Below are 12,851 nucleotides of genomic sequence, written 5' to 3' on the forward strand. Positions count from 1 at the left end.
ATTGAGTCACATCTCCATGGAAACACTCAATCAAAGGATTCCAACCCAATCAACACTAATACATCTGCCCCCACAAAACTGCATCAAAGATATTATGTGGGGGATATAATACATCCAAACTGGCACATCTACCCTTCATCATCTTTCAGTCCAGCCTTCTCTTTTATATCATAATTCTTGTCAAAATCTCAAACTATTCAGCATCTGTTTAAAATGTGGGAGTTGGAAAGAGATCATTTTTCTTCTTCACCAGAAAGCTAGTTGTTAAACATTTACCCACACCACTGGATATACTGTGTTAGCTGGTGAAGTTCACGAGTCACCTTGGCCAGGTGACAGTGTCCAGTTGTCTGGTCAAGCAAGCACTGCCTGATTGTTACTGTGAGGCTATTTCATGGATTTAAATCATCAGTAAATTGATTATATCATGGCTGATGACATTTACAATCAACAAAGGAGATTGCCTTCAGCAGTGAGAGAAGTCTCATCTAATCATTTGAAGGCCTTAAAAGGAGAACTGATCATTTCCACAGTCAGAGGGAGAATTTCCATCTCTACTTCAGGTAGCCGGCTTCTCCTGGGGAATTCATCAAAAACCTCCATCGTAGTTCCCAACTTGCAGCATGCCCAACGGAACTCGGACTTGCCTATCCCCACAGTTGCATGAGCTAATTCCTATAATTAATCTCAAAACATATCTCCTGTTGGTTCTGTTTCCTGGAGAACTCTAAATTATATACCATGCAACCACTAACCAAAATAAAGCTGAATTCGGTATATTACTATTAGGCAAAGTAGAACTCCAGAACAAAGAACAAGAGAGATATTAAATAATGATAAGTAGGACAATTTACCAAGAAGATGCAACAATCCTGAATGTGCACATACCTTACAACAGAGCTTCAAAATATGTGAGACCAAATTGATAGAACTGCAAGGAAAAATAGATAAATCTACAATTGTAGTTGGTGACTTCAACATTCTTCTCTCAGTAATTGACATACCAAGTCGGCTGAACATCAAGAAGGAACATAGAATACGTGAGCAATGCCATCAAACACCCTGACCTAACTGACACTTATAGAACACATGACACAATGAAAGAATCCACATTATTTGCAAGTCCATATGGAATATTCTCCAAGATAGATCATATGCTAGGTCATTACACAACCTTTTCCAATTAAAAAATTAGAGAAAAGAAACCACTCAAAATATGTTCTCTGATCATCAGAGAATTAAGCTGGAAATCGATAGAGCGATGTATAGAAATATTTTTGTAAATTAAAGAATATCCTTCTAAATAATATGTAGGTCAAAGAGGAAGTCACAGGGAAGTTAGAAAATGCTTGGAACTGAATGAATACAGAAGTATAACATATCAAATTTTGTGAGATGCAGCTAAAGCTGGGCCCAGAACAAAATTTATAGCATTGAATGATTATATTGGAAAAGGAAAAAAGTCTCAAATCAATTATTCAAACTTCCACCTTAAGAAGCTAGCAAAAGAACAAATTAAACCCAATGTTAAGTAGGAGGAGGGGGTAATAAAGATAGGGCAGAAGACAATAAAATATTAAATAGAGAAACAATAGAGAATATCAATGAAGCCAGTAAACTGGTTATCCTAAATGGTCAAAAATTTTGATAAACCTCTAGTCAGAATGACTAAGAAAACCAGAGAGAAAACCCTAATTACCAATATCAGAAAAGAAAGATGGGATATCACTGCAGACCCTACACTCATTAAAAGGACAATAAAGGAATATTATAAATGACTGTATGCCCAAATATTTGAAAAGTTAGACAAAATGGACAAAGTCCTTTAAAGACACAAACTACCATATCTCACTTAAGAAGAAATAGACAAATGAAATAGTTCTTCATCTATTACACAAATTGAATTGACAGTTAAAAACTTTCCCACAAAGAACACCCAAGGTCTAAATGTCTTCACCAGCAAATTCTATCAAATATATGTTAGAAATAATACCAAGTCTACACAAATTCTTCCAGAAAGTAGAAGAGGAAGGAACATTTCCCAATTTATTGTATATTGCCAGCCTTATTCTGATATCCGAACCATCCAATTATGTCACAAGTAAAGAAAATGACAAATATCCCTCATGAAACTAGATGTAAATATTGTCGATAAAATATTAGGAAATTGATTCCAGCACTATATAAAAAGGTATTGGAGTTTATTCTGGGAGTATAAGGCTGATTCCACATTGAAAAATCAATGTATTTCAAGAGACTGTAGAGGAGAACCATATAATTACTTCAATGGATTCAGAAAAGGTCGTTGACAAAATTCAACATGCATTTATAATTAAAAAATAAAACTCTCAGCAAGTTAGAAATAGAAGGGAATTTCTTCAACCTGATAAAGAACAACTGCAAAAAACGTACAGCTAACTCATTGAATTGTGCTTTGAAAGCCTTCACCTTTCTGTATATACCCTATATAGCATAATAAGGAAAGGACTGCAACTGTAGAACTGTACCATAACAAATTTTGAAATTACCTATATAACTGCTTGTTGTGTTGTACATCGAAAGTTAACACCTTTCTGTATGGATGTTATATTTCACAATAATGGAAATAGCTGAAGTTGTGGAACCATGATCCATGACTTTCTTTGGAAGTTATTCTCTAACTACTTGTTAAATCGTACCTTGGAGCTTATCACTGTTATTTATATATATTAAAGTTCACAATAAAAAATGCATTAAAAAATCTTACAGCTAACATCATACTTAACGGTGAAAGACTAAATGATTTACAACTAAGCTCAGGATCCAAGCAAAGATGTCTACTTTATCCCCTTGTCAACACTGTATTGAATGTTCTAGCTAAGGCAATAAGGAAAAAAAAATACCGATTATAAAGGAAGAAATAAAACCGTCTCTATTTGAAACATGATTGTCTACACGTAAAACCCAAAGAATTTACTAAAAAGCTGCCAGGACTGATAAGTGAGTTTAGCAAAGTTACAACATACAAAGCCAATATACAAAATCAATTGTGTTTCTATTTACTAGGAATTAATTATTGGTAACTGATTTTTTAAGTACCATTTGGAATAGTATCAAAAATCCATAAACTACTTAAATATGAATGTAACAGAATACATGAAAAATCTATATGCTGAAAACTATAATACACTGATGAAAGAATTCAAGACGATCTGAACGCATGGAGAGAGATGCTATGCATGTGGATGTGAAGATGCCACATTGTTATGATATAGATTCCCTCTAAACTGATCTACAGATTCAGTGCAATCCTAATAAAAATTCTAGCAGGATTTTTTTTTACGAAATCGAGAAGTTGATTCTAAAATTTAAACAGAAAGCAAAGGATCTAGAAGAAGTCAATAAATAGCTGTTGAACGAATGAATGAATGGTAGGTTCTCAGGAAAGAGAATGAGCAGACCCAGTGCCCATGATGAGAGAGGACACTGGTACGTACAGGGCCTGTCTCCCTACTCAACAGTGAGCTCTACGAGGCCAGGGGATGCCAGACTTGGCTCTGAATCCCAGTGCTTAGCATATGCCCAATAATCAATCACCTAAATAATAACAGTGGTAACAACATCGACAATAATACCAACTTCCATTTTTGAGTACTCATCGTTTGTCAGACATTATGCCATGCGTCTTCCATATTTTATGACATTAAATCGTTTACCTTGTGAGGTGGATGGTATAATATTAATCCCATTTCTTGGATGAGTAAATTGAGCTGGCCTGTGGTCTGGTACCCAACATTTCTTGAATACTTTATGTGTATTAAGTAGAATAAAGAGATTTGCTGAAGTTCTCCCAGCCACTGGGTGGAAGGCCCCCAAATCACCCGGAAGCTGAAGCCCACACTCAGGTCAACTGGACAGTGTCCTGCTTTTCGCCTGGAGCCGTCCCCAACCAGCCTGGCCCTGCATGCTTTCCTGTCTCCCACCCTTTCCTCAAGGCCACATGTGAGCCCTGGCCCCGCGAGCCGGCTCACTCGGTCCCTGGCATAACACCTTCTGCTGGCCCCTTGTCCCCTTACCACTGGTCCTTCTCATCTCCCCCTCCCCACCCCTCATGGTCTGTAAGCTAAAGAAGCATGGAACGGCTGGGCTCCCCCAGAATACCATGCAGTCTCACTCTTCCGTGCCTTTGCACTGGCTGCCCCTTCTGCCAGAAATGCCCCCTCCCTGTCCTTAGGCAACAGACGAACTCCGAGAGCAGCCTCAGAGTCTGACCCCGATTGTCACCTCCCCCAGGAAGCCTCCTTGAATGTCCCAAAGGAGTCCAGATGCCTCCTGGAGCCTGAAACCTTCTCCTCCCCATTGCCGCCCTGTGGTTTCTCCAGGCTGGTGGCAGCTAGCAGTGACGTCCACACATCGGTCTGCCCACTGGACGGTGAGCTCCGGAGGACCTGGGCTGCAGTATTCACCTCAGCAGCCCCAGCGCCCAACTCTGGGCCCCGCACCTCCAAAACGCTCTGTAAATATTTGCTGAATGAACTCTCAGCTGTTCATTTCATTTCAGATTCATAAACTCGGAAGCCCTGGGCGGCTGCTGGAGCATTTCTGCCTTCTGATCTGGCACGTCGCAGAGATGTTTTCTTCTCCGATTGTGAATTCCATCTGCTCTTTTAATTAATGAAAATTCAGCTCTATGCAAATGTTTCTTCTGGGATGTTCCTTTGTGAGCAACCTCTGGGAGCTTACTCACCAGCCCGTTCCCTGAACCTGTGTTTGGAACATTCTGGGAACTTGTTATTTTGCCTTTGAACTGAACAGCTCAAGTGAATGAAATCAACCAGCCTGCCACTTGACATCAGGAATTGATGGCCCTGCAAAATGCGGGATTTGACTGTATTGAGAGAAACCCTGCTCCCACCCCCCAGCTCCCACTGCCTGTCATCTCTCCCCTACTCCTGCCCCCCAGTACATCCACTTGGTAAATCAGCTATCAGCTGTGCCCTCTCAGTTCCACAAAAATCTCCCTTGTGCATCTGTTCATTAATTCAGGCCTGAAGTTTCTCTAATTAGAAGGACTCCAGAAGCCTTGAATTCTATGCAGGGTTGGGACACTAAATTTTTTTCTTGTCTGAGGAATGCAGCCTTACGATACAGGAACTTAGTGTCCAAAAAAAAAAAAAAAAAAAGGCAGCTTGGTAGAATCCAAATAGACATAGGGTCAAATTCTGGCTCTTCACTTACCAGCTGTTACCAGCTGTGTGTCCCTGGGTAGGTATACTGACCTCCCTGGGCCTTGGGTGTCTCATATTTAAGATGGGGTGAGATGTGGAAACCTCATGTGGATCTTCTGACGATTAAACGTGGTGACAGGCGTGGAGTAGGGTCACACGTGTGTTGGTGTTCTCCTTTTTGAAGGTGGGGCAACTGTGGGTGGGGCCGGCTGGTCATCCCCGGTCCGCTCCTTTGCAAGCTCAGAGCCAGGAGTGAGCCATCTCGGACACTCACTTGGAGGGGAGCTGGGGAGTGAGGCTGAGGAGGTGCCCAGGAAGATCTGCCACCACACGGGGTCCCAAGCAAAGGCCAGAGCTGGCAGAACAATCGCCTTCAATTTCTCCAGGGATGCAGGACCTACATTTTTGAAACCAATTTTCCTCTTTTGGAAAGAGCCTAAAGGCAGCCAGTACTAATTTATAAGATTGTGGAGGAGGCTCCAATGGGAGATAATTTCCCCTCATCTCACTCAGCACCCTCCCCCCCCCGGAGCTGCCTCCACCTGCCCCCTTGGCCGGGGGCTCCTGGGGCCTTGGAATAGGCCTCCTCTCTCCTGTATCCTCCATGGGAATCCATCCATTGCCAGGGCTTTGACTGTACTCAGTGCTGGCAATTCCCTAGTCCCCATCTCTGGTCCACATCCCTCTCCAAGTGCCTGGAGAACGTCTGACCTCTCTGAAGCCTGTCTTAGTTTGCTGGGGCTGCTATGACAAATGCCACACCATGGGTGGGCATAGACCCCAGGAAGTTATTGTCTCTTGGAGGCTGGACATCCAATGCCAAGGCACTGGCAAGGCTGGCTCTCTCCCAGAGAGAGTCCAGCCATCCCCTCTCACAGCCATCTCTCTCTCCTGGGTTCTGCCGGCCTCTAGTTTCCGCTGCTTATAAGGGCTGCAGTCTGATTCTGTTTGGCCTCATCTTAATAGGCTCTTTAAAGATCCCATTCACAAATGAGTCCACACCTTAACTAACAACTTCAAAGAGTCCTATTTACAGATGGGTTCACACCCTAGTCTGTGGAATTTGAACTTGCCTTTTGTGGGGGACACAGTTGAAGCTCCAGCAAGGGCCCACAGACACCTTGAATTCAAACCCATCTCCACACACACGCACACAAACCGGCTGCTCCCGCTGCATTACCACCCAGTGACCACCGCCGAGTTCACCAGCTGCACAACCCAGACACCTGGGGGCTGCCTGAACACCCCCTTCTCTCCCACCCTTAGCCCCATCAGTCTCTAAGTCCTGTCCATTTGATCTCTCTTGAATCTTCAGGCAGTAACTTGCCTGCCCGGGCTAGCCCCAGCTCTGGATCCTTCTGGAAAGGGATTTCAAAAAGGTCATCAATTATGGGAGCCTTATTGGAGAAAATACCCAGCATGCTAAGGGGCCTACCTTGAAACCTATATGAGGACCTTTTGGTGTTTTTGCTAAAATGCAGCCCTGACCACGGGAGCTCGACTGAGAAGCGCTCTTGAGCTTGGGTTTTGGAGTCATGCAGGCCTGGGTCTGACCTTCACCAGTGGTATGAACCTGGGCAACTCACCTTACTTCTCTAAGCACAAGTTTCTTCAACTATAAAATGGAAATGATGATGCTGTGTTGATGTCATGTGTTTGACAGTTAAACGAGGTTATGGGTAAAAGCATTCAGCTTAGTGCCTGACACACTGACACGTAGTACCTGTTACTTTCATCGGTATTTACAGCCAAACTTCATTCTTACTTAGTAGTTAAAATTAATGACACAAGCAGTGCACTCTGGGAAGATGGTGGCATAGTTTTTGAATCTCCAGAAATCCACACACAAAAACTGACAAAGCAAATAGATAGCAAAGCCAAAAACTCATAAACAGCATTTACCACAGAACTAAGTGACCAGCTGTCCCCACAAACCCCCAAATACAAGGGAATGGGAATGGTGAGGAGACCTGCAAGGTAGCAATGTCTGCAGAGAAGAAAACAAAGGGAAGCAATGAGGCAGCGACTGATAGACAAGAGAACAAAGAACAGCAAAAGAGCCAGAAGGTGTTGACTGGGAAGCACAACAGATCGATTTGAGAACAGCAGCTGAATCTGGGAGGAATCTGCCCAGTCCAATATCAGGTGAGTGAAAGGGGCCTTTGGTAATTTCTGAAGGAGCTGGAGCAGTCTGGAACAGCAGCTACAGAAAAACTCTTTAAACAGTCAGCCAATGCTCCTATCTGGTAAAGGGCCTTGAGAAGAAACCGTTGGGAGCAGTAAGGAGCCCTAAAGGAGAGCGAAGGTCCAGATAAAAGTGGAGGAGGGGGCGGAGCCAGGAAATCTCAGACAGCAAGCCACTTACATTTTGACACTTCGTAAAAATGACAGAAAACGTAGGTCTTTTAAGTTAGAACTATTCTGTACCACACCATCTTCTAAAAGTTCAGGGAAACCACTTTTATATTAAATGAGCAACAGAAAGATAGAAAAGTCAAATTCCATACAAAGTTGTAACAAAAAAGGAGAATAAGGAGATGAATAACATTTTTACAGATCAATGAAAACATCCCAGAAAGATGTGCCCACAAAACAGATCAAAACTGTAAAATGACTATCTCAAAAGAGTTAAAAGTCATTGTGGTGGATTGTTACATTAATGGCCCCAGTGAATCAGGTCTCCAGGTAATTACGCCCCACGAATTCCCCTCTATGTTGTCCCTGGTCTTGGCCATTTGATGTGCTTTGCCCATGGGGCAACAGGACACATGAAGCAAGCAGAGGCTTCATAAGCACATGGCATTAATTCTGCCCTTTTGCAGGTCTGCCATAATCATATGTGGAAGCTCGGTCCAGCTCCCTTGGTGACAAGAGATCACGTGGAGACAGAGGCCTGCTGATCCCAGCTGTCCCAGCCGACCCAGCAGCTGAGCGTGCTGCATGAGTAAGCCCAGCCCAAACCAGCAGAATAACCACCCAGCCAACCTGCAAAAGTCTGAAAAAAAAAAAAGCAGTGTTATTGTCTTAAGCCATCAAGTTGTGACATAGTTTGTCAGGCAGCACTGGATAACTAACATAGGTAAGAAGAAATAAAAATTAATAGAGACGTTAAGAAAATTATACAAGACATGAAAGAGCAGCATAAGCTGAAATTAAAAACAAAACTTAGAACTCAGGTGAGAGAAGTCAGGAAATAATTAGAAATAAAAGGAAATGTATTTCAGAAATAAGGACTTAATAGAAAACATGCAAAACAAATACAACAGATAAAATCTTAAGAGAAAGAGAAAGATGAAAATGAGAAAAGATGTAAAGGAATAAAGGAAGAGGTTAAAAAGATTTAAGAGAATGTGCCAAATATTGAAGATTGGTAAAGAAGACCCAACATTCAGATAACAGGTGCCATTAACAATGAAAACTAAAGTAAGGGAACAAAACACATATTGAAAACTGTACTTCCAGAAAAAGTCCTAAAAATAAACAGCAACAATTTTAAATTACATATTGAAAGAGCACTGTGTGCCTAAGAATATAGACCCAGAATGACACAAACAAGATTGACTCTGGTAAAACGACTGGACTTTAAAAAGGCAAGTCTTTCTAGATGAGCAGGAGTTCTCCAGAAAACCCAGTAGCGGAGAGTCTTAGCAAGGGAGACAGCGAAGGTAAAGACCCAGTGGTGTGAAAGAGAGTGGCAGGTACTGTTGGATGGCTCTAGGGGGAGGTAGATGCGGGAGGGGTGGCAGATGAAGCAGGAGGGGGAGGCTGAAGCCTCAGGCACGGGGCCACATATGCCATGATAAGGGGCCTGGAGAACTCACCCATGTAGGGCTTGGTTCCAGCCATGGAGGAAGCCTTTTCTGCTCCTTTCACGACCGTCGCTATGTTGAAATCTGTAATGTGAACGTGCCCTGGGAATACATAAACAGAAACTCCAGTTATCAAGGGCTACAAACAGCTGGGTAATTGCCTTATCTGATTTAAAATTGTAGTCTCCAGGATGGGGTGCAGGAAGAAAATATTAGAGCCTCTATTTATAATAATATTTTATCTGATACTTTAAAAAGTCAATTTTGTGTGCATGTTTTGTAATAGGAATAAGTTTAATAGTGCATGCATATTATTTGTACATTCGAAATTATACATTTATTGGGGAGGCATCATAATTTTCTATGGATCAGAAGTTTAGAGACCCTGATCTAGAGAATAAACATTCTTGGTAAATACATGAGACAGGTCAGTGGTGTCCACTCTTCTCAGGAAAACTGAGGGTGGGCTGTGGTTGGGGGAGGGGTGGGTGAGGAGAAAGGCTCTCATGTCCAGAGGACACTGCTCTGCTAAGGGCAGCAGGTCCTTAGTTCTGAACTTGATGGGTTCAGTGGTACAGCGGGGGCTCCCACCAGTCAGAAGCAATGGCAGCATCTGGGACAAGGACAGGCCAGGTGTGGGGTCTGGCCCAGAGCCCACCACAAAGCCTGTGTTCAATAACCAGAAGAAGGAAGAAGGGGAATGAGAGAAGGAGGAAGGAAAAGAGGAGATGAGTGCAAGAAAAAGACAAAGGTTGGGAGGAAGGAGGAAAGCTGTGACTAGTCAGTACTTGCTCTCTGGGGAATTTGGTGCATAAAAGAAACTAGCTCTGAGACCCTTAAATAACACTTGTAATAAATACAATTACAAGTCTTTCTTTTTGCCTGTCATCATGTGACAATGGCAGGTTGGATTTTCACCAAATCTTGAAACTGTGTTTGTGTTTCTAGAGCAGATGCAACTGAGGCCTGTGGAGATTCCCAAAGGATGGCTTACAGGTGGGGCAAGCCTGATGGGATCGGCCACAGTGGACAGAAAAAGCACCAATGATTCTACATGCAAGCCCCAAATCACAGGCCCAAATACCAGCACTGATTTGCGAGCAAGATGCTCCACCAGGACACTGTCCAGCTCCCTAGGTGAGATGCAGCAGTGAGGAACTACTTTAGCAATGATCAGTAATACTCAGGGGCCATCAGATGATGCTTAAGTCTCCCAGCAAGGCCTTTGCTGGGATCACTTCCCTGACAGATGGACAGTCTCCCATCTGGGCAATGTTCCTAAGATATACTCAGCCTGCTCCAGCCTCTGGGGATTTCCTTAGGGCTCTCCCCATGGCTGGAATGAGCATTTGTCCCATTCAGCCATCCACGGTCCTCTGGCTGAGAGACAGTGTGGTGTAGTGGTTGGTGCACAGACTCTGAGCAAGACTGCTGTGATTTGGGGCTCAGCTTTGTCGTGACCAGCTCTGTGACATTGGGCAAATAACTTAATCTCTAGACCTCATCTGTAAAATGGGAATGATGATAACAAAATATCCATTTCAGAGGGCTATTTTGAGAAGTTGAAGAGTTACTACACATGGAATGGTTAGAGCAGTGCGTGGCATGCAGGAAATTGGCAAGCCTCTGATAAGTGTTGGCTCTTAGCATTGTTATTCTCCCAAGATTTGACCCAAAAACCACCTTCTCCAGTCAGGGCCAATTCACTGCCTGTATCCTCTCATTTCTTCATTTCTAATACCAGCAAACATTACAGTGATTGATTTTCAAGTGTTGCATCACCCTTGAATTCCTGGCACCTTCCCACTTGTTCATGGTGTATTATCCTTTTAATATGCTGCTAGATTTCAGTTTTCTAGTATTTCATTTGTATCTACAATCATAAAGGATATTGGTGTGAAGTTTTCTTGTGATGTTTTTGCTTGGTTTTGGTATCAGCTTAATGCTGGCCCCAGAGAATGAGTTAGGAAGTGTTCTCTTCCCTTCTATTTTTTGGTAGTGTTTGTCAAGGATTGGTGCTAATTCTTGTTTAAATGTTCAGAAGAATTCACCAGGAAGCATCTGGACCTGGCTTTTCTTTCATGAGGGATTTTTGATTACTGATCCAATCTCTATACTTGCTGAAAGTCTGTTAAAATTTTCTATTTCTTCTGGAGTCAGTTTTGTTATTTTTTATGTCTATTAATTGCCAATTTCATTTAAGTTATTTAATATTTTGATGTATAATTTTTCACAGTATTCCCTTAGAATCTTTTTTATTTCAGTAATGCCAGTAGTAATATCCCCATTTTCATTCCTGATTTTAGTACTTTGAGTCTTTTCTCTTTTTTCTTGGTTATTCTAGCTAAAGTTTTGACAATTTTGTTGATCTTTTTGACTTTTAGATTCATTGATTTTCTCTGTTGTTTTTCTATTCTTTCCACTTATCTATGCTCTAATTTTATTATTTCCACTCTTCTTCTGGATTTTGGTTTAGTTTTATCTTCTTTTCTTAGTTCCTTAAGTAGTAAAGTTAGGTTATTGATTTCAAATATTTATTCTTTATTAACATAAGTATTTACAGTCTACAATTCCTTCTGAGTGTTACTTTCTCTGCATTTCTTTAGCTTTGGTATGCTGTGTTTTTGTTTCATTCATCTGTATTTCTAAGTTTCCTTTTGATTTCTTCTTTGTTTAAAAGTGTTATTCAATTTCCATACATTTGTGAATTTTCTAGTTTCTTTCTGTTATTGATTTCTAGCTTCATTCCATTGTTGTCAGAGAAGATACTTTGTTTGACTTCAAACTTTTCAAATTTTGAGACTTGTTTTGCAACCTCACCTATGTTCTATCTTGGAGAGTGTTCCACTGTGCTTGAGAAAAACGTGAATTCTTTTGTTGTTGGGTGGCACGTTCTACATTTGTGTATTAGGTCTCATTGTTTTATAGTGTTATTCAAATCCCCTTATTGATCTCTGTTTAGTTTTTATCTATTTAAATTGGGGTATTGAAGTCTCCAAATATTATTGTAGAACTGTGTGATTCTCTCTTTAGTTCTGTCAAGTTTTGCTTCATGCTTTTTGGGTTCTGTTGTCAATGAGTATGTGTTTATAATTGTTATATTTTCTTTATGGTTTGATCCTTTTATCAAAGTATAATGTCCTTCATTGTCTTGTAACAGTTTTGACATAAAATCTATTTTGCCCAATATTAAAATAGTCACTCCAGCTCTCTTTTTGGTTACTATTTGCATGAAATATCTTTTTCTTTAACTTTCAACCTATTTGCATCTTTGACTCTAAAGTGAGTCTCTTATAGATAGTATATAATTGAACCTGTTTTTGAAAAAAATCCATTCTGCCAAATGAATTGGAGAATTCATTTCGTTTATACTTAATATAATTTCTGGTAAGGAAGCACTTACTTCTGCCATTTTGCTATTTGCTATCTATATGTGATATCTGTTTTGTTCCTTAATTCCTCAATTACTGTGTTTCTTTGCATTTAGTTGATATTTTTATAGTATAACATTTATTACTTTCTCATTTCCTTTTCTGTATATATGTGTGTGTATATATATATACACACACACATACACACACACACACACACATCTTCCTTAGTGGTTAATCTCTTAAACTTACACTAATCTATTTTGAATTGATATACCTTAGCATCAATAGCATACAAATATTCTGCTTCTAAATATTTCCATCCCTTCCCTTTATGTTATTTTTACAAATCACATCTTTATATACTGTATGCCCAGTTTGGGAAAATACACCCATTAATATTTGGAGAGGAATTACATTAACTCATATACCTATATGAGAAGTGTTGACTTCTAGGGCCTTTC

The 12,851-nt window shown here is 41.0% G+C and overlaps 1 protein-coding gene across 1 annotated transcript in view; it reads right to left on the bottom strand.

The window, feature by feature from the left end:
* Positions 1-12,851, bottom strand: part of STK32B (serine/threonine kinase 32B) — a 480,888-nt gene that overhangs the window by 65,303 nt on the left and 402,734 nt on the right. The window contains exon 6 of the mRNA XM_037829382.1: positions 9,029-9,118. Coding sequence (XP_037685310.1) covers positions 9,029-9,118 — 90 coding nt within the window. The remainder of the gene's footprint in view (positions 1-9,028; positions 9,119-12,851) is intronic.

The sequence above is a fragment of the Choloepus didactylus genome, chromosome 3, assembly GCF_015220235.1.
Source record: "Choloepus didactylus isolate mChoDid1 chromosome 3, mChoDid1.pri, whole genome shotgun sequence".
Classification (NCBI taxonomy): Eukaryota; Metazoa; Chordata; class Mammalia; order Pilosa; family Megalonychidae; genus Choloepus; species Choloepus didactylus.